Source organism: Micromys minutus (genome assembly GCF_963924665.1).
Source record: "Micromys minutus genome assembly, chromosome: 18".
Lineage (NCBI taxonomy): Eukaryota > Metazoa > Chordata > Mammalia > Rodentia > Muridae > Micromys > Micromys minutus.
Window position 1 is genome coordinate 16,665,939 of NC_137953.1, and position 22,285 is coordinate 16,688,223.

The 22,285-nt window shown below is 40.3% G+C and overlaps 1 protein-coding gene across 1 annotated transcript in view; it reads left to right on the top strand.

Annotated features, from left to right (window-relative positions):
- IL12RB2 (interleukin 12 receptor subunit beta 2) overlaps positions 1 to 22,285 on the top strand; it is a gene marked incomplete at its 5' end in the record, with an annotated part of 60,556 nt that overhangs the window by 21,938 nt on the left and 16,333 nt on the right. Inside the window, 2 exons of the mRNA XM_080931863.1 lie at positions 11,977 to 12,193; positions 20,853 to 21,053. Coding sequence (XP_080787989.1) covers positions 11,977 to 12,193; positions 20,853 to 21,053 — 418 coding nt within the window. The remainder of the gene's footprint in view (positions 1 to 11,976; positions 12,194 to 20,852; positions 21,054 to 22,285) is intronic.

The window sequence follows — 22,285 nt, forward strand, 5'->3', positions numbered from 1 at the left end:
TAACTGCAAAGAGGGATACCAAGGAAGTCCAAAGTACAACTCCACTAGCCTGTGAAGACAGTGACAGAGTTGTTATTCTCAAATGAAAGGAAATGTGAAATTGTTCTTACACTTTCGTAGGGTGCTTATCTTAGAGGAATAAGTAGGTGCGGAGTGAGTGCAACCCCTGCAGGAAGTATGTATGGATGCAGGTGTAAGTGTACTCATATGCATATCTGTGGGTAGGTCTGTTATGAGATTGTGCTGTGGGTGTGCTGTGTGTGTGTGTGTGTGTGTGTGTGTGTGTGTGTGTATGTGTGAGTGACGATGTGAGAGGGTAGGTTTATAAATGTGTGCAGAGGATAGTCTAAAGTATGTAAGTGTGTGGGTGTGTGTGAATGTATGAATGTGTGCCTGTGTGGGTGTGTGGATGTGTACATGTACAGGTGTGTGGATGTGTACATGTACAGGTGTGTGGATGTGTGCCTGTGTGGGTGTGTGGATGTGTGCCTGTGTGGGTGTGTGGATGTGTGCCTGTGTGGGCACAAAGTTGAGAAAGACTTCACTTCATTACCTTCCCACAGTTCATCACTTTCTCATATATCAGTTTCTCCTGAAGACTATTTCTTTTTTAAAAAAAAACTTGCACTTTGTAATATTTTTAAATTTATTATCATAATATTGTGCACATGCACAAATGTGTGTATAGAAGCCAGAAGAGTTGATAGAATCATGGGTCACAGGGTTCAAACTCAGGTCCTCAGCCTTGGAGCTCGTGCCTTTTCCTGATTACACCATCTAACTATCCTGAAAGTTTTTAGCCATAGCTATTTTTAAAAGTGTTATCGATCATGAAGTCCAAGAGTTTGACATAATGCAAGAAAGGTAAGAAAGGCGGAGCCAAAGAAATGCTGAAGATCTGTGGCAGGCTCTTCACTGGCGTGGCCTCTTCACCGGGGTGTTCTGACAGCCCCTGCCTGCTGGCCACGGCTACATGCCATTTGTTCTGCTTGCATGCCTATTTGAACCTATGACTCCTTTCTACCTTTCTCCCAGGTCAATACACCACACATCCTTTAAAAGAAAGCTACCTTCAATGTATGGGTTTATGTACGAGGACTGAAAGAAATATGGAAATGTGTTAAAATCACACTTGCCTCTTGCTTTCTTCGGTCTTGACTGGAAAAAAAATATGTGTGAGGCCTATTGATGTAGAAGAGTAATATCCATGTCCAAATGAATCTTCTGCTCACTCATGAACTCAACCATTGTGCCATTCAAACAAGGAAGCAGAGCTCTACAGAGCTAGACACTTGGTACCTGGTAGGATGTGGAACACCCTACCCAGACCTTGAATCCTGAGGTTCACAGGCCAGCAGGGGAGGATAGAAGCAGGGAGACAAGGATACTTGGTTAGGAAGAGTTCAGGGTTAACCAAGAGATTCTGGTCAATCACCCAATGGATCAAGAATAAATAGTAAGAAGCCAAGGAAGGATGACTGAGGCTAAAGCTAGAATTAGACTCATGGTTTCCCCAAGACAGGGGTGAGAGGGTATTTATTGGGAGACCTGGAACTGAAATCCCATTATGAAAAGTATTACCTTAGTGGACCACTGTTCTGTATAAATGGAAGACAAGCCACTAATAGGAGCTCCACGTGTGCTTAAAACATTGTTCTAGCCATACTTACCGCTTTTGAGTCAGTTTCTAGTTTTAGGGAATTGTATTTTTTGTTTGTTGTTTGTTTGTTTGTTTAAGACAGGACTTCAGGTTGACCTTGAATGCACAGCTGGACTCCAGGGTGGCTTAGAACTTGAAGCAATCCACCTGCCTCCAGTTTCAAAATGCTGAGATTACAAACCTTCTGAAAACAGCAATGGTGAAATGCTGGTTTTGCTGCAGGATTTCATACTTTCCTCTTTCCTTTCCTTTGCCCTCTCGCTTACCAGCAGCATTTCAAAGACAAATATCTTGGGAAGAAAAGAATGCTCTTCTCCAATTGCTAATTATACGTTATTCCAGCTAAAAGGTAGGGGGTTCTGGTTAGAGAGCAGAAGGCAGCCACGGACAAACATGAGACCATCGAGAGCAGAGAATTACCAAACTAGAAAGCAGAAACAGAAAGGTTCCCATACTTTATAGCATTTCTAGCTGCAAAGAAAAATAGAAATGACACCCTGACAATGCCCATGAGATTTCATTCTTGAGTCAGTCAGCTCAGAAGCAGAGCACCTTGGGTACAACTCATATAAGTGCTAGCTGGTCCAGCTAAGTGCCTATCTTCTGGTATAAAGAGAGCTATGCTAGCTGGTCCAAGTTCTGGTTCTCTGTCATGTGATGTGTGTAAGTATGTATGCACATGTGTGTGCATGAGTCTGTGTGTATGTATATCTGTGTGTAAATACTGTGTGGTATATGTGAATGCAAGTAATGTGTGTGTGCTGTCTATGTGTGTGTTATAATTTTTTAGTTTATTTTGACCACATGTACATACATAACATGGTTATTTAATGTTATGTATGCACACAATTTATTTTGCCAAGATTGACACCTATTATCCTCAGTTGCCGACCTCCTGTCCCCCCCACACACAAAACTCCTTATTTCTTTTTAACTAGCTCTGCTCGCACTTTCATGTCTTTGTTCATATGTATGTGAACCACTGGGTTCAATTGAGCTTGTATACATGAGCATGGGTAGATGTTAGCATGGAAGTTGTGCAATTTACAGTGGCTACACCACTGAGGAAAATGACTCCCATGCCATTAAATCCACTAAAGATCAAAAGGAGGGGTAACCACCCACAAATCTCCCCTATCCTTGATGGAATGTTGATGGGCTTAATCTTCCACGGGTCTTGTTTGGGAAACCACGGCTGCTGTGATTTTATAGTCACAACTGCCATGCCATTCCAAAAGACTGTATTTTACAACATTCTTCCTCTCCCTACATTCTTTTTACTTCCTTTTCCCATTTCGCTGGGCCTTGAAGGGAATTATATAGATGCCTTTCAGGACTAAGCACTCAACAGTCATTTATTCTTAGCATTGTTGCCAGTTATGTTTGCCTTAACAACTGCCCGCTTCCCTTCTGCTAAAGGCTAAGAGCAGCACTAATCTATGGGTAGAAATAGAAATACTGGGAAGGCATTTTGACAGTGTGTCCACTTAAGAGACAACTAGTACGTTCCCTCTGTGCGCTCCCCAACCATGGGCTTTTGACCAGTTTATAGTACTGAGTATGAAGTCTCTTCTACAGAAAAGTTATTACTTGATTTCTTGCTCCCAACATTCATAGCACTCTTCCATCAATGAGCAAATTTGCCTCACAGGAGCCACATCATGGCAAGACTGTTGATGGCATTTCTCCCTAGTAGCCTGAATTGTGTCTTCTGGGACTGTGAATGTTAGACAGCAGGAGAGAAGATTACAACTTGACTTCTCTGTGCCCTACCACCAAAGTATGTGGTGTCTTCAACAATACCATCAACAATCCAAATATGGCAGTGTCTTAACATCTATCTCATCTATTGGGCAACCAAGTAAAATTGCAATAGCCTGAACTGTTCCAGGGGGGCCTCTGGGATCTCCCTGACCAACAATTCAAAGAAAGACATCTTACACATGGCACTGGAATTTTCATTTAATACCATTTGGCTTCTGATGCAGCATTATTCACTCAACATTCAAATTCTTTTCTTTTTTTTTAACCTCTTTAAATCATATTGTAGTTAGTTATAATATAAGTTTCTATATTTTTTCATGCATATATACCTCCCTTATAGCCCACTGATCAAAGGTAGAAAGAGGAAAGATTAATAGGAGACAGGGGAGGTTGACCTGGTTAGAATTAGTTCTCTGGGGCAATTCCACACACGAATCAGTAATGGCAGTCCAGTCCAGTCTGCAAACACCAAACACAAATCAGTAGCAGCAGCTTGATCAGAAAAAAAAAAAAAAAAAAAAAAAAAAAAAAAACTCAAGGCTCTGCCAAATCGGCACTAGTACGTGGAAGCAGCGAGAAGCATATAGAATAACACAAGACGTTCTTTGGCACTTTTCTCTCTATGAAGTCACAACAAGCGAAGATCAGTGAAGACCAGCAAAGTGTTACAAGGTGAACCAATGCAAGAGCGTTGTTCATTGTCTGTGGGGTTCTGCTACCCTTTCTGAACATCACACATCCTCTCAACTGTCTGCCTCAGCAAAACATCTTCTCGTGAGACGGCTTCCAGAAAAACATCATATGACATGACTAAGTCTCCAAAGAAACTAGAAATTTCCACTTCATTTGTTTGTTTTAGCTAATATTCTGCTACTGTACTGACTATGAGTGGATTCAATAGACATGCTTACCTTGTTCCTGTTGTTAGTGGAAATGCTTAGCATCTATCTCACTTTAAATATAATGTCAGCTGTGGGTATGTCTTATATATACCCTGTATTGTGTAAGATATTTTTCTCCCATTTCAAATTTCTTCAGAGCCTTTAACATGAAAGAATGCTGTATTTTTGTCAAAAGCCTTTTCAGTCTTTATTGAGATGACGTGGTTTCTGCCCTCGAGTCCTTTTATATAATCTGTAGCATTTGTCAGGTGTTGTTTATTGAGCTGTTTCTGAATATCTGGGATAAATGCTACTTCATCGAGGTAAATAATCATTTTTATATGCTCTTGAATTTGGTTTACAACTTTTTTGTAATCTGTTTTTTGTTTGTTTTTATTTTATTAACTTTAGCACTACTTCTTTTTCTTCTTAACTGTTGCTGTTAGGTTTTGGTTGTTTTTGTTTTTCCAAATCCTTAAGACTTATTTTTAAATTGTCTATTTTAATGTCTTTGGGGGTTTTTGGTTTTTGTTTGTTTGTGTTTGTTTGTTTTTTTATGTAGGTACTTAAAACTACAAAGTTTCCTCTTAGGACCACATTCATTGTATTTCACACTCTTTGGTGTGCTGCATTTCTATGTTCATTTGGTTCTAGAGTTATTAAGTTTGGGACAATTCCACACACAAATCAGAAGTGGCAGTCTAGTCCAATCAACAAGCACCAAAAATGAGTCAGTAGCAGGAACTTGATCCATAAAAATGGTTCTCTAGTCTCTGCCGAATTGGCACTAGTCTGTGGAAGCAGCAAGAAGCAGCCAGAACACCACAGGAAGTTCTTTGACACTTTTCTCTCTACGAAGTCATGATGAGCGAAGAACAGTGACGACCTCCTTAATTTCTTGACTTACATATTCATCATCCCAGAGTGTGTTGTTTGATCTCTATGAGTTTTTTTTTTTTCCCCTGTAGTTTTTCTTGCTGCCAATCCCTAGTTACAAACCACAGTGGTAATGTAGAATGCAAGAAGTGATTTCAATAGTCCCACCTTTATTGAGACTCCCTTTCTGTCCCAATATGTGATCTATTTTAGATAATTTTAGAAAGCTTAGACAAAAGACTGTTATGTCGTGTTCAGGTGGCGTGTCTATAGATGTCTGTCAGGAACATTTGATCTCTGGTGTTATTTAATTCCAGCGTTTCTCTATTTGTTGTTGTAATTGTTGTTGGCATGACTTACTTATCTTTGGGTGACAGTCAGGTATTGAGGTCACTCCCTATTTCTGTGTTGTTAATCTGTGACTTTGCATCTGGTAAGAGTTGTTTTGTGAAATCGAATGTGCCTCTGTTCAGTCCTCACATGCTTACAATTATCATGTCCCTAGATGGATTGTCTCCTCAATCAGTATGAAGTGATTTTCATCTCTTCTGACTAATTTTGGTTTGGAGTCTAAATTGTCTGGTATCACAGTAGCCGAACCTGTTTGTTTCTTGGTTCTGTTTGCTTGGATACTGTTTTTTATCTTTTCACCAGCCTTAAAAGAGTTCCTGTTTTCTAACCCAGTCTTCTATCTGCACCTGGTGATTGGGAGAATGAGACCATTAATATTCAGGGTTGGTATTGAAAGCTGTAAACTGATTCTCGGCACTTGGTGGTTGTACTGTGCTTACTGTTCTTAGTCTTGTGTACAGAACAACCGTTAGCATCATTTATCCCACTTCCTGGAGCCTCCTGAATGTGTTTATTCCTCTTCTGTCCATAATCTTCCTCCCAATATCCTCTGTTGAGCTGGCTTAATGCTCATAAATTTCTTTAGCTTGCTTTTTTATAGGAAGCTTTTCTTTTCCCTTCAATTTTGACAGTCTTGGGTTGGCATCCGTCATATTTCATAGATTAAATATATCTTTGCAAATGTTTTTGGGCCTTTTGTTGTTTTGTTTTTCACCTAGGGTTTCTCTGTAGCCCTGACTGTCCTGACCCTTGATCTGTAGACTATGTCAGCCTCAAACTCAGATATCTGCCTGCCTCTACCTCCCAAGTGCTAGGATTAAAGGCATGCACCACCACTGCTTGGTTGGTGTTTCTAGCTTTTAAAGTTTCTATGTTTGCTATGCCTTTGGCATGACTTTCTTTGCTTTCTCTTATTCCTAAAGTACATACAGTGACTATTTGAAAGTGTCACAAAGATCGTGTGTTTTTAATAATTTTTCACTAGGGCTAAAGAGATGTCTCAGTGCTTTTAAAAGTACTGGTTTCTCTTGCAGAGGTCAGGGGTTCAGTTCCCAGCACTGACATGCCCCCATCTGCAAACACAGTTTTAGAAGAGCCATACCCACTTCTGACCTCTCTAGGCACTAGACATGGATATTATATATATATATATATATATATATATATATATATATATATATATGTGTGTGTGTGTGTGTGTGTGTGTGTGTGTGTGTGTGTGTGTGTACATATACATATATATAGTATGCATACATGCATGTAAACACTCATAATAAATTTTTTAAATTAATCAATTTATTTAATCAAATTATATAGTCTTATAACTTATCTCAAGTCCTGATATTTTGTCCTGCACATGGTTCATTCCATAAGTGAGGTTTTCCACTGAGATTTTTCTTATCTGACTTATTTAGTTTTTCATTTCTATTCATTTCAGGTTGCTTTGTTCCCAGTATTTCTATTTCTCCGTTTAACTTACTTTTGTATCCTGAATTGACTTCTTTATTTTACTCAAGCTGTTTACACAAGCAAATTCTCTTAGAATTCATTTAGGAGTTTACTCCTGCCCTCTTCAAATTCATTCTGGACAAAATTATAATTCTGTGGACTACTTTATCTGGGATTTCACATAAGTCACTCTCACTAGGGACCATCACTATGGGCTGAGCAATTCTGCGAGGTAGCATAGTGTCTTGGTTTCTTGTGTTGTTTGACTTATTGTGTTGGAATTTACACATCTGGAGTTAGTTCACTGTTTTGTTTTTGTTTTTTGTTTTTTGTTTTTTGTTTTTTTTTTTTTTTGGTTTGAGTGTCTGGCCCACCTATTACTTGTATCATGGCTTATTAACCCAGCTTAACTGGTCCTGGGTCAGCTATGTGATGCCTGAAGTTCCCTCATGGGAACACTCAGTGCTGGTGTGTGGTAGGGTAGCTGAAGTGGCATCAGCTTGGCTAGGGGGTACACAACCTCTAACCTCACAAGTAGATAAGCTATGTCTGCTGGCAAGGGAAATGCCTGAGCAGTGGGCGTGTGGCATCTGGCCTCATGAGCCAGCACTCAGTGTGTTTCTGAAGTATCAAAGAGACAGGGTACCAAAGTCAACTGAGCTGCTAGCCTTTGGCCTGAGAAGCTGATGGGATCTCTGTACACTGCTGTGGTAGCAGAGTTGTAGGGTTTCAGGGCCATCAGGAGTGCTGGCCTTTGAGCTGACAAGCTCCTTGACTCACTGCATGGTTCTGTGGCAGCTGAGGATGAGGTACTAGTGTCAGCAGGAGTGTCAGCCTCTGATCTGAAAAGCATCCATGATTTCCATGTGGCACCTGAGACAATGGTGAAGTTTTGAGTCAGAAGGGGCATTGACCACTGACCAGACAAGCAAATGTTTGCTACATGACTGGGGTTTAGATTTCCGAGTCAACAAAGGTGCTGGCTGCTGATCTAATGAATCAGGGCCTCATCTCTCATCCTGTAACAGTTGAAGGGTATGCCAGGGCTAGCAAGCATTCTAGCCTCTGACCTAATGAGCAAGCAGAGCTCTCTATGTGGCTCTCTTGCAGCTAAATGATGGTGTACCTCATGCGTTCTTGAGCAAGGTGTTTAGCCTCTTGGTAAATACTTTCCTTATGAGCAAACTTAAGACAATACTAATGTACAGGACATGAGACTATCATGAAGATTCACAAGGTAATTAGAAAAAGTCAGAGCAGCATTCCTGTTATGAGGCAAGCATTGTGCAAACCCATGAGGATTATCAGGTGAGCTTGTAGCCTTCGGGGGAGGGAGAGCACATACATGGAAAATTTCAGTGGACTGATGTTTACATTTTTTAATCAAAATTAGAACACAGTTGGCTTGTGCCTGCAGTTCTGACTGCTAAAAAGGCTGAACCAGGGGAATCAATGAGCCTAGGAACTTAAGGCCAGCCTGGGCAACACAGTGAGACCTCACCTCAGTAAGGAAAACCAACAACATGACAGCTTCCTGTTATTTCTCCACTTTGTAATAGGGTTGCTGAATGTAAGTCATGAATCCAAATGAAGGCACTAGATTTGTGGGGGGTGGTTGGTTTTGCTGTTCTTGTTTCTATATTTACTGACTTGAGGTTGTGTGCATGTGCCATTCATAGTGTGAATGACTGTTCTCTCCTTCCACCATGTGGGTTTCAGAAATTGAACTCAAATCATCAGGCTTGTTGGCAAACACCCCTTTACCCACTGAGCCATCCCGCCAACCCAGTATTCAGTTTTCAACTCACAAATTATAAGTACTTTATAAATAGCCCTAACATTAGTAGACATTTCATAGTGATCCAAAGGAGAAGCCAAAAGTTATTATTATCCTTATTTTGAAAATAGGGATATTATGTCTCAAAGCGCTAAAAAATAAATAAATAACTCAGTGTAACAGATGTTACACAGAGAAGTGAGAAAACCAAAGGTTCTTCCTACTAAGGAAGGATGCATGTCAGTGTGAAGGGCCCATACTAGCAAGCACAAGGCCTGTATTCAGTCCCCAGCATCACACATGCACAAGATCGCAACAATCCAAAGCTGAAACCAAAAGAGGGAAGAACTGAGCCTAAAGTATCCAAACACCGGGCTTTGGAAGGGGTCTTGGTCAGAGTCACTCTTCTCTGATTAGCCAAACTCTAATGGTTTTTCCCTTCTGACATCAGAGCCAGCGCTCTGTCCGATGTGCCACAGAGCACATTACCTGGTTTTCCTTCTTCCATTGTTTGCACAGAGGAGTCGAGCTTTACTTTAAAACAAATACAACGGGTTTTGTCTGAGTAATAAATAGTTTATCAATTCAGAGGCTCCTTCCTCTGGTAGAGTTTTTTAACTTAAAAATTTCAAATCAAGTGTGTCATGTTCTGAGATATGTCAAATTTTGTGCTGTCTCGGATTTTGTTTCCCAAGTAATTTATGATGCTGAGAGCCTTTACCGAAGGATTAACCAGGGAGTGGTTCATTAGCAGTGTTTCCATAGAGCGCATAGAAAAAAGTAGAGAAGGAAATCAAAAGGACAGCATTGTCTTGTAGCATGTTCTCACCATGTAGGAACACATATTCTTAGCATGTATGAACACTGGCCTGAGGGCCACACTCAACACTACTAGAAGAGCTCCAGGTATTAGAAACCCTACCAGGATTGACACTACACACCCCAGATAGCACCCCTCACCACTGCCTACCAGGGAGCGTTCTATAACCTCATATGACTTCTCCCTGGGTAGGGCTTAAGCTGGTTGCTCAGCAGCTCTAAGCCTGAGCTCACTCCTCAGAATGAGAAAGGAGAAGACCTAAACATGATAAGAAATGTAAAGCTCATGATTAATAAATTGTTCTTTTTCTCCCTTATCACTAACTCAAATGAATCTCACTGAAGCGCAAATCCACTTATCTACAGAGCCAATTCTGGTCTCTTGTAACGCAGAGCCTTTTGGCTCTTGGGTAAAAACAATCTTGTCCCCACCTATTCCAAATTGCTAAACGCATGTGTTTAGTTGACGCTGTGTGTCAGAATAGGTCATAACCTCTCAGCTGGAGAAGGTGCTTTGCAGATGGAAAGGTGATTCTATCTGTTCATTGATGGCCTGAACCCCCACTCTCTCAGGCCTGGGGGGAAACACATCACAACTGAGGGAGGCAAAAACATTACATATGGAAATGAGTGCCTGTTACAGAATAGCATCCCCTTAGCTGTCTCTCATACCATCCTTCCCTGCCAGCCCTGTAGGTTTAAAAATAAGTGTATCTAGCAGACTGTCCAAGTTCTCCCATTCGTCAGACTAACTGTTCACAAGGCTCCCTATTCCTGCCAGTGGTTGCTTCCTACAAGCATTGTTTCGTCCGTGTTCTTTTTCTCCTTTGATAAAGGCCAGGCTTATTAATATTGTGTTTGTTAGAACATCATCCTTTAAGATGCATTTGCATGGCTGGCTGTGGTGGCACACACCTACACTCCCTGAGGCAGGAGAACTAACACAAATTTGAGGTTCTATAGTGAGTTCTAAATCAGCTAGGGTTCCACAGTGAGATCCTATGTCAACACACACACACACACACACACACACACACACACAAAACTGGGGACTATCATTAAAAACAAACACTTGCTTATATAATCTTCAAACAGGCAACGAGATTGATTGTAATGGACACTTGAAAAGATAACTTCAGGATAGTGTTCAGTAGTCTCCCAAAGTTCCCCAGAAGCACTGTCTTCAACTACTACACATGACCAAGGTCTAGTTTAGGACTTGAGGACCAAAGAGTTCCCCCCAACAGGCTTGCATCTCACATTACCTAAGCTCCCAGAAACAGCAACATACAGTGCTGAGAGCTCATTCATGAATTTGCAGTAAGAATGCAGCCACTGAGCCAGCCAGAAGTCTTGACTCAGCAAATCAGAACAACCTTTCTCCTGTGCTAAATGTCTCAGAATCCAAATTACAATCAGAGAGCTGGTTTGTTCACTTAAAGTGAAAGAACTGACGTGTGCCAGATGTTCATGTCAGCCCAAACTCGTCTGGCAGAGAAACTTCATGACCAAGTTATTCAGACTCGTGGTAAATGAGAAACCGGAGCAAGGGCATTGGCTGGTCCTCGGGTATGTCTTGCAGTAAACAGTCTCCTGCCATGAACAGATAGCTGCGCCCAGAAAACTATGTCCCGTAAACCTGTAAGCGATGTCTTCTCTCTGCAGTAGGTAGCAATGGGCACCCCAGGGTTAGACCTGACAACTCTTCGAAGTTCTGTGCTTCCATTGGCCATGGCCATTTGAAAAAACACTGAACAGACCAGAGATAGACAACAGATAGTTTCTGCTACCTCTGTGGGTTTGTTCCTAAATGATCTCAATCAGAATTTTGCCGTTTGGAACTAGGTTCCCAGCACAGATGGCTAATTCAAGTATCAGTTTTACTAGCTGAGCTCCTGGAAGCCTTGGATTTGCTGTTTTATGCAGCATTGCATTTTCTGTATTTAAGAAAGCACCTTCTCCCCACACCCACCCACCCAAGGTCATGCTTTCTATAGTTGTTTTTCTCTGTGTGTCTCTCTGTGTACCCCTGTGAGTGACTCTCTGTGTTGTTTTTAAAACAGAAACCTGGAAGAAAAGAGTGTTTGCCTCCACATCTGAGAGATGGTAACTTCACAACTCAGATCCCACGCTTCTCCTCTGAGTTGTGTTTACAGTTAGAAAGCTTCACTGTGAAGAAAGGAAAGTCATTGTGCTTGGAAGGATTATCTTTTTAAAATGTTCACTGATTTTATTTTATTAACTAAATAGAAGGTGTGGGAATGTGAATCATCGAATGAAAAACATACAGTGGAGATGAGAAGATGAAAAGGTCACACAGTAGACCGGACAGTCCAGCCACACAGAACACCCATGCTCTTGTCTTGCGATTAAGGATATGTGCATACATTTTGTTGCAGAGTCTAGATCCATTAGAAGCAAGGGGAAAGATCCTCCACTATCAGGTGGCTTTACAGGAGGTAACGAAGAAAACTACACTGCAGAATACAACAAGACACACCTCCTGGACCGGGGTCATTCCCAGAACTGGGACTTGGACTGCATCTGTGTCTGCAGCCAACTCAAAAGGCACTTCTGCACCCACTCACATCAACATAGTGGACCTCTGTGGCACTGGTAGGTACCCACTGACCTTAACACATGACCTGTGGGAAACTGTCTCCTTCACCTTTTGCCTCCTGCAGGTACAACCCAGAGCCTGGTATAAGTAGCTAAGAGTTTAAAGTTAGAGTCCACAACTGTATTTTCCTGTTATCCTGGGATGACCTTGAACTAGTCAATTAAGTACTCTGAGCTTCCATTGCCTCATGAGATTGTCTTGAAGATCACTGAGGAGATTATAATTTTACATAACTATTAATAAAGAAGATTACATTAAATTAGAGTAATATTTTTCAACTAGACCAATTTTTACAGATTCAATAATAATATATATTGTTAAATTCTATTAAAAAAACACTTATAGACCTATATTTAAAAACCAAGAGTATTGAAATGAAATTCTGACCTTAGTGAAACTTAGTGAAATTCTTTTCTTTATTACATGTTTAAATATATATTCAATTGTTTTCAGCAAAAAAAAAAAAAAAAAGATCAACTCAACTAGATGTACAGTCTCACATTTATAATATCTTCTCCAATTTTATTTTAAAAGAAAAGACCATGAATAGCTAAGGGAATTGATCTCATGTTATGTCTCAAGGTTTGCATTGCTTAAAAAAAAAGAGTCTAAGCATTTTTTATAAGAACATTATAATTGTGTCCTTTCTTATAATTTGGTATTATAATGTTATTATACAAAGGTCTAACAATCATCAGATTGAAAAAATTTCTACCAAAACATTAGAAGTTTTAAAGTTTTTTGTTTTTGCTTCTCTCTTTTTTTTTAATCTCTCACACACTATATCCCAACCCCAATTTTCCCTCTCCACTCCTCCAAGGTTCCTTCCATATGTCTGCTCTCCCCCAGAAGCACTCCTCCTCTGCTTTCTTCAGAAAAGAGCAGGCTTCCCAGGGATATCAATCAAACGTAATATAATAAGTTGCAATAAGACTAGACACAAGCCCTGTCATTAAGGTTGGCCAAGACAACCCAGTAGGAGGAAAAGGGTTTCAAGAGCAGGCAAAGAGTCAGAGACAGCCCCATTCCCAGTGTTAGGAGTTCCACAGCATCACCAAGGTACACAACCATACTGTATATATTTGGAGGACCTAGCACAGACCCATGCAGGCTCCAGGATTATCTGCAGTCTCTGTGAGCCTCTGTGAACCCTACTTAGTTGATTCTGTGGGCTGTGTTCTCGTGGTGGCCTCAACCCCTCTGGTTCATAAAATCCTTCCTCATCCTCTTCACAGGACTCCCCAAGCTCTGCCTAATGTGAGTCTCTGCTTCTGCTCTTAGCAGGTGCTTGATGAAGCCTCTCTGAGGATGATTGCCTCAAATGTTTGAGTATAGCAGAATATAATTAAGAATCATTTCATTATCTTTTTTTTTTTTTTTTTTTTTTTTTTTTTTTTTTTTTTTTTTTTTTTTTTTTTGCCAGTTGCGTTTGGTCCTATTCTATAAAGATTTACAATACAAATAAAATAAGGCAAATTAGTAGTATAGTCAAATTGGTTTAAACTGTGAACTGAGTGTGAAAAAAAAAGATTTACTTATTATTTTATATGTGTAGGTCTTTTGCCTGCGTGGATGTTTTTATACCATCTGCAAGCAGTTCCTTTGGAGAGCATCTGATCTCCTGGAACTGGAGTTACAGATGACTTATAAGCCACCATGTATGCTGGGAACCTAACACGAGTTCTTTGGAAGAGCAGCCAGTGCTCTTAATGGCTGAGTCATCTCTCCAGTACCAAAACATTGTTATTTTCGGTGCAGCATTAAATCTTGGTTATATTTTAAGAACATTCAATGGAATTGCTAGAAGAAAATACAAGTAAACGTGGGTATCGGTGACTGAAGGCCTGACTACTGTGGCTTATTTGCCCTCTCAGAAGGAGGTTCACAGACGGATAGCTCAGGGTTGTTCTCGCTGTATTCCTGGTTCCTCTATTCCCTTCTACCAAAACTGGCATTCATCCTCAGATGGAAATAGTCCAAATAGGCTGACAGTGGAACAGAGAGGGGGTGGAAGGGTGTGTCTCCAGTCTCAGAGCTCACCCCAGGGCACAGCAGCTTAGTGCATGCCGCCACTTGCTGGCCCACACCGCTCACCTGGCCACACCCAGCTGCAGAGAAGGCACAGAAACATATTTCTGGCAGCTACATTCCCTTCCTGAAGAAGATGAAAAGTTGTTTGGTAGGCAGTGGGCAATCCCTTCCTCCAGTGGGAGAAGCACTCAAGGCAGAAACATAAAAGGAAAAGATATTATAAATGTGAGGCTGTTGAGATTTTTTTTCCTGAAAACAATTTATATATACGTATATATATACACATATATATATATACATATATAATAAAGTAAGAATTTTACTAACATCAGAATTTCATTTTAATAATCTTGGTTTTTAAATATAAGTCTACAAATGTTTTTTCTAGAATTTAACAATATATATTATTATTATTGAATCAGTAAAAATTAATCTAGTTGGAAAATATTTTTTACTATTGGAAAACACCTCCATTCTCGTGCACTGTGAAATAATTTTATCTTAAGAAACACAGTTAGTAGATGTAATAGTGCATGTTATAAGGAGGCTGAGGCAGTATCTTTGCAAGCTAGAAGCCAGCATAGGCTTTGTGGTGAGGTCCCATCTCAAAAAGAAGAAAGATGTGAGTGGAGCTTAAAACACAAATGACATGGGCTAGAGAGATGGCTTAGCGGTTAAGAGCACTGACTGCTCTTCCAGAGGTCCTGAGTTCAAATCCCAGCAACCACATGGTGGCTCACAACCATCTGGAATGGGATCTGATGCCCTCTTCTGGTGTGTCTGAAGTCAGCTAGCTACAGTGTACTTACATGTAATAAATAAATTTTAAAAAATGCAAATGACAGTTCTGTTATATATTATATAATAGTCCATATATAATAGTATGCAACATTATAATATATAATATATAGTACTATATAATTATATGTGTGTATTTTATATAATTAAATTATATATTTATATAATTATATAATGTATCTGTATTATATATTATAATTATATAATTAATATTAAAATATATTAGGTTATATTGTAAATATTATATAATATATAAATAAATGTTTATATATCTCACATTTTAACATAAAGACAACTGATAGGTGTCTATATATTTATGTCTCTACTAATCTATGTATTCTTTTTTTAAATACATGGTACGTCAGAGATGTGAATACACATCAACAAAAAAAAGAAGTACAAGAGCCCAGCCTGTATAGGTCATAGAGCACTTTTTAATATATACAAGGCCCTAATAGTGTTATACACTCAGTATATATCCATGTATATATCTGTACCCCCCTCCCCGTTATGAAAGGAACAAGAGATTAATGGAAATGTCTTCTTAGCTAGCAATCAGTGAGATGCAAATTTTGAAAAACCATGAAAAATCAAGTCAGACTGACATCGTGAGAAGACTGTGTTTCATGCTGGTAAAATATTATTTTTACGTGCCCTTTGTGGGTGTGTACATTGGTTCAAATTTTTGTAAAGCGATTTGGCAATACACTAAAAATGCTAATTATAAACATATCATTTGACCGGAGAACTTCACTATTTAATATGTATTGTCAAGCTAGGTGTGGTGATCCTAGCACTTCCGGGCTATACAGTGAATCCTAGACTAGCTTGGATTACAGAGTGAGACTCTTTCAAAAATAAATAAGAAAGAAGGAAGGAAGGGGGAGGGGAGGGGGAGGGAAGGAGGAGAGAGGAAGGAGGGGGGAGGGAGGGAAAGGGAGAGAAGGAGGGTAGAAGAAAAGGAAGAAGCAGAGAAGGGAAGAAGGAAGAGAAGTATGTCCTCAAGAAATAATAGAATGAGTGTTAGAAATGTAAATGCAGATGTTTATTGAATACCTGCTTGAGACTGGGAAAGGCTGATGACCTGACTTTAATCACCAAGACCCACAAGAGAGGGGAAGACGATAACTGACTCCCAGAAAGCATCCTTTTACCTTCAAACCTGGTCTTGGGATATGCACATGTACAACATTAATCTGTTAATTAGTTAACTAATTAATACCCTATTTTTAAACATAAAGAATTCCGATGCAATATAATACTATAGCTGACCTAAATGTACAATCAGGGACAGACTATTAAAGACATCTGACCTTTGTCTTAATCACACACCAGCTTGTCACTAATTGTTCCATGGTGTACATTGCAAGTAAGAAAGTATCCTTTTTAAAAAGTATATATGGTCTTAGCACTTGGAAGCAGAGGCAAGCAGAGCTTTGGGAGTTGAAAGCCAGTCTAGTCTACGTAGGAAATGCCCGCCATTCAGAGATACATAGGGAAACACCCCACACACACCAAAGAAACCAAAAATATATTTAACAATTCTATTTTAAATCTACATTTATACGAGCTAGGTTTTTTTTTTTCCTGTAGTTAAAAATAAAAAGCCAAGTAGAAGCCATGGGCGTGTTAACAGAAGTTATCTTTGCCTGTGTGAATTATAGGTGACTTTTCTTCCCTTTTAGGGATTTGTTTGTTTATTCCTTTAAAAAATTTTTTTTTTAGGGCTGGAGAGATGGCTCAGTAGGTAAGATCAGTGACTGCTCTTCCAGAGATCCTTGAGTTCAATTTCCAGCAACTACATGGTGGCTCACAACCATCTGTAATGGGATCTGGTGCCCTCTTCTAGTGTGTCTGAAGACAGCAACGGTGTGCTCATATAAATAAAAATAAATTTAAAAATTTTTTTAAGTTTTAAACTGGGAATAGTGGAACATATCTTTAATCCCAGCAGCTGGAAGGCAGAGGCAGGCAGATCTCTGAGCTAACCTGATCTATAGAGGGAGTTCCAGGACATCCAGGGCTCCACGGAGAAACCAAAATAAATAAATAAATACCTTATCTTTTACATTAATTTATTTAGTGTATATTTATGTGCATGTCACAGTGTACATGTAGGTCGGAGGACAACTTTTGGGAGTTGGTTCACTCCTTCTACCAAGTGCCTTGGGGACCAAACTTAGACTTAGCATCAAGCATCCTACCTTCTGTGCCATATAAACTACAGCCTCCTTTCGATTTTTATGTATAATATTTCTCCTCTGTGGATAGGTATTGTACACAGACTTTTTAAAGGTTCGTTTTTATTTTACTTGTAGTATGTTTTACCTATGGAATACATACGTATGCATGCATCCAACAACTGTGCTTGGTCCCTGCCCACTGGAGTTATAGATGGTGGGGAGCTGCCACGTCAGAGTTGAGAACTGACCCTGAATCCTCTTCAACAATAGTAATCACTCTTAGGTGCTAAGCCATCTCTCTGGCTCCTGTACACAGAACGTTAAGTGAATTCTGTAGTAGTGTCATGCCGTTTTTAGGATATGATCCGTCAAAGTCAGTCATATGGCTGGTGCAGGCCTCTTATCCCAGCTTTCAGGAGGCTGGGGATTGAAAATTTTGAGACTGGCCTAGGTACAAAGCCATCTCAGCTACGTACGGAGCCAGTACCAAAAGTTCGAGAAGTGATGATGGGGAAATATCACAGTACACACAGAGCTCACCTTGCAAGTAGGAGGACCTGAGTTCTAGGACCAAAACTGACATTTGAAAATCCAGGTATGTTTGACATGATGGTGTACGCTTGGAATCCCAGTGCTGGGAGGCAAAGATACGTGTATTCCTGGGGCCTGCTTGGAAGGCAGCCTAGTGAGAGTTCAGTGAGAGACCCTGTCTCAAAACAAAAGGTGGATGAGATCTCAGAAACACCATCCAAGGCTGTTCTGAGCCACATATATACACCCGAACACACACACCCACCACATATGAGCATGTACACAATGCACTCATATATATATATGTGTGTGTGTGTGTTTGTGTGTGTGTGTGTGTGTGTGTGTGTGTGTGTGTGTGTATTGTGACTAGGGATGTATCTCAGTGGTAGAGCATTTTCTTAACAAGGGCCTAGATCCAGGTAACAGACCATTGCTGAGGGAACTCAGGGCAGAGATTTAAGCAGGCAGGAACTGAAACAGAGACCATGAAGGAGCACTGAGGCCATGGTCTAATTGACTTGCTCCTCATATAATGTTCATCCTGCATTCTTATGCACCCCAAAACACCCTGCCCAATGGTGACACAACCTAAAATAGGCTGGGCCCTCCCACATCTATCAATGAAATGCCCTAGAGCCTCCCGCACAGGTCAATCCTACGGAGGCATTTTCTCGATTAAGCTGCCTTCTTCCCAGATGACATTACCTTGGGTCAAGTTGACATAAAAACTGGCCAGCATAGTGACCCACACAAATGTCAGAGACTGTGGTTCTGGAAGATTAAATGGCAGTGTGGTAATGCAGTAATCTGAAAATATATCTTACATACGACGAGACTGGCACTTTTGCTGGACCTCACGGCCAGAGTAAATAATACACCTTGAAATCACTTAAGACTGTTAGCCTACTGGGTATTCAAACTGTTTGCTTAACCTGACTTTTACAAGAATGGTGTCACAACCAACCTCACTTGGTCTGGATTTCCATGTAATAAACTTTTTCCACCTAGGTTTAATGCATAAATAAAATCTTAAATTATAGACTCTTAAATGCCCCTGACCAAGACAATGCATGTGTATTATTTGCTGAAAGCAGGAAATTCAGAAGTTGAAAGCCACTTTGTAAAAATCTACTATAAAACTTGAAAGCAACTATGTATGGATATTGGTTGATAAATAATAATGTTTGTTATCTGAGTCAGTTGGGATAAGCTGGAGCCAGGCATTTGGTCCCTTGTACAACTCTGTTAAAGACTTCTGTAAAGGTTCCCACTTCTCCCCGTGTGATGTGTTCTGTGCTGTTCAATAAACACAGAGTGAAGCCCTTTGTGAGGGACAGACACCATTCACATTCAAGACACATACATTATACACGTGTATATATATACACACACAGATACACACACAGGTCTTATAACAGACACAGCACATACAGAACAGACAAACACACATGAACAGACACAGGTACAAAAGCTCATAGCTCCAGGGTGGTGCAATTTTACAAACAAGACTCAAAACTGGGGTAAACTGGCCAACACCCATGTAACTAACAAAGTTGTCAGAGAACTGACTAACTGCATTAATAGTTGAAAACTTCTCCATAATTAGGAGCATCAAAGCTACCTGCTGATCAGAAAAAGGCAGAAATACGGAAAAATGAGCCAAATCTACAAATAATCACAGAAGAAAAGTCAGTGAGAAGTTTGGCCTTATGAACCCACAAACATGAAAATCTAAGGAGAATCTTTGTGCTGGCTACTCTTGGTGGAGTGCCAACATGCCGTTGGGTTTTATTATCTTCTGTGCATGTGTTCTGTGCCTCTGTAATGCCAGGCAAGGGCTCCGTCCCTCTCTCATCCATCTGTTTAGATCAGTCAGAGGACACTCTCACCTAGCAGTTTTATGTGTGTGCATCCAGAATGGCCTGACACGTGCACCAGAGGTGTCCTATCTATGAGGACACTCAACTACATCTTCTCCTATTGGCCATTAGTTCTGCCTTTTGTGCTTAGGCTTTCCATCCAAGTATAAGCTAAAAAGAATTATTTTATTCTATTTTTGTTTCATTTTTTTGCTGTCCAGGGAGAGTTATTTTTCATAAATGTTATTATTATTAAATAAAATACTCATGCTGCTGCTGCTGGTCCACGGAGAGTAGATGAGAAAGGGCTTAGGCGGAAGTGTGAAGGAGGAAGCTAAGTGTTCAGGAAGAAGGGGAATGGATTCATCCCAGAAGCAGAAGGCTAAGTGAAATGTTTGAGAAAACACAGCACACAAGCAAGTGGTTCCATTGCTTTTTGGTGGCACATTTTTATACTAAGAAGACATATGGGAAGTGTGTTCAAAGGAGATATAGATATTACATTTAACACAGCAGTTTGGGAGAATACAGTAAGTGAATTCAGAAGAAATAAATCCACAAGGAAAGCTACACGGAACTATAGTACAAGCTGCTGAGGCTAATTCTCCATGAACTGAAGAAATATACCTTGGCATGGAAGTCCCTAAAGAGACTGACGCATCCCAAAACTTAGTTGGGAATAAGCTGTCATGTGTTTTTATCTGTGTGGTGTTCATGTATGAGCAGATGCATATATGCACATGTAGCCACAGGATAACCCTGGGTGAATGTCATTCCTCCACTATCTACCTTGATTTTTCTTTTTGGAAAAGAAGGAAAGAAGGAAGGAAGGAAGGAAGAAAGAAAGAAAGAAAGGAAGGAAGGAAGGAAGGAAGGAAGGAAGGAAGGAAGGAAAGAAGGAAGGAAGGAAGGAAGGAAGGAAAGAAGGAAGAAAGGAGAGAGAGAAAGAAAGAATAAAAGTGAGAAAGAAAGAAAGAATAAAAGTGAAAGAGAAAGAAAGGAAAAGGTCATTCACTGGCCTAGAGCTCATTTATTAGGTGAGGTTGGCTGACCAGATAACCCCTGGGATCTTCCTGTCTCTACCTTTCCCAGCACTGGGATTACAAGTGTGTACTGCCCTGCCAGATATGCCTGGCTTCTCCCAGTGGATTACAGGGATTGAACTCAGGTCCTCAAACACAAGATGTCTCTCCAGCTCCTGCTTTCAGCATTATCCATTCTTGTTTTGTCTTTTCTCTTCCTCACCCCCAAAGGCTTCCTGACTCCTCAACAGGTCTCTGCAAAGTCAGAGAGCATGAACAGCATTCTGGTGACCTGGCTGCCTCCTGGGAGTGCTGCCTCTGCTGTTAGGGAGTACATAGTGGAGTGGAGGGCTCTCCGACCGGGAAGCATCGTGAACTTTCCCCCACATTGGCTTCGAATCCCCCCCTACAACACGTCTGCTCTGATTTCAGGTACCTCACTATTCGTATTTCTTCTAGAGGGCCACCAAGGTCCCATTTATTTGGTGTGCTGGCTAGTTTTATGTCAACTTGATGCAAGTTCGAATTATCTGAGCAGAGGGACTCACAATTGAGAAATGCTTCTATAAGCTTGGTAGTAGGCAAGTCTTTCAGGTATTGTCTTAATGATTGATGTGGGATGGCCCATCCCACAGTGGGTGGTGCCACCCCTGAGCAGGTGGTTCTGGGTGCTTAGATGTCTCCATGCTTTGACCATGGTGTTTTATCAGAGCAATAGAAACCCTAAGGCATTTGGGAAGACTTCAAGCAGAGTTTTGCCTTCAGTTACAGGGGGAAACATGGTATACTAGAGTCTGAAACCATGGGTACTTAGAGTTCGTCAAGACTGTCCTGTAAGTCAGGTGTGGGGTGGTGTTGCACATCTTTAATCCCAGCCCTTGGAAGGCAGGTAAATCTCTGAATTCATGGCCAGACTGGTCTACATAGTGAGTTCCAGGAGAGACAGAGCTATGAGACTTTGTCTTGAAAAACAAAAGCAAAAACAACAACAACAAAAAAAAGCAAAAGACCGCCCTGAGGTCTAACTTGAGGACCAACTAAGTCTCATGTTTTTGCAAGAATTATGTGCCCTAGCACCATGCCCAATAAGATGAAAGAATACTTGAACTAATACAGCAGAGACCTAAGTTAACTTGTTAATATAATACCCTCATCTTTATAAAGAGATTTAACTCAAAATAATTTTTGTACGCTACGTCATTATTTTAAACCCATCACACAGATGACAAAACCAGGAGGTCCTCATTCCCAAACCTGCTCTTTGTCATTTGTCTCATAATAAATCTAGAACTCGTATGTGATCATTAGGATCTCTGTTGCTAAGTAAGGTTTCTGTCAGGGGTTACAATCAAGTGAAATTTATCTGAAAACATAGTGCAATGACTAGAAAGAACTTAGTGTCAATTTAAGTGTAAGGTTTGAATCGTGGCTCATGGTCTGGCTATACGGACAGCCTACCCAGGTCTGAGTCGCGGTTCCTTCACTGAGAGAAGTGAGATGTAGGCAGGTTACTGCTGTGTTCTTCTCTTCATCTCAGTGATCATGGGGACTGACTGTATTAATAGATAGAAAATGTTCTGAATAGTACTTATCCTATTTCTAGTACTGGATTCTTTTATCTAACAAGTGATTATTATCAAATCTTTTAGAAATAAGAATTGAAG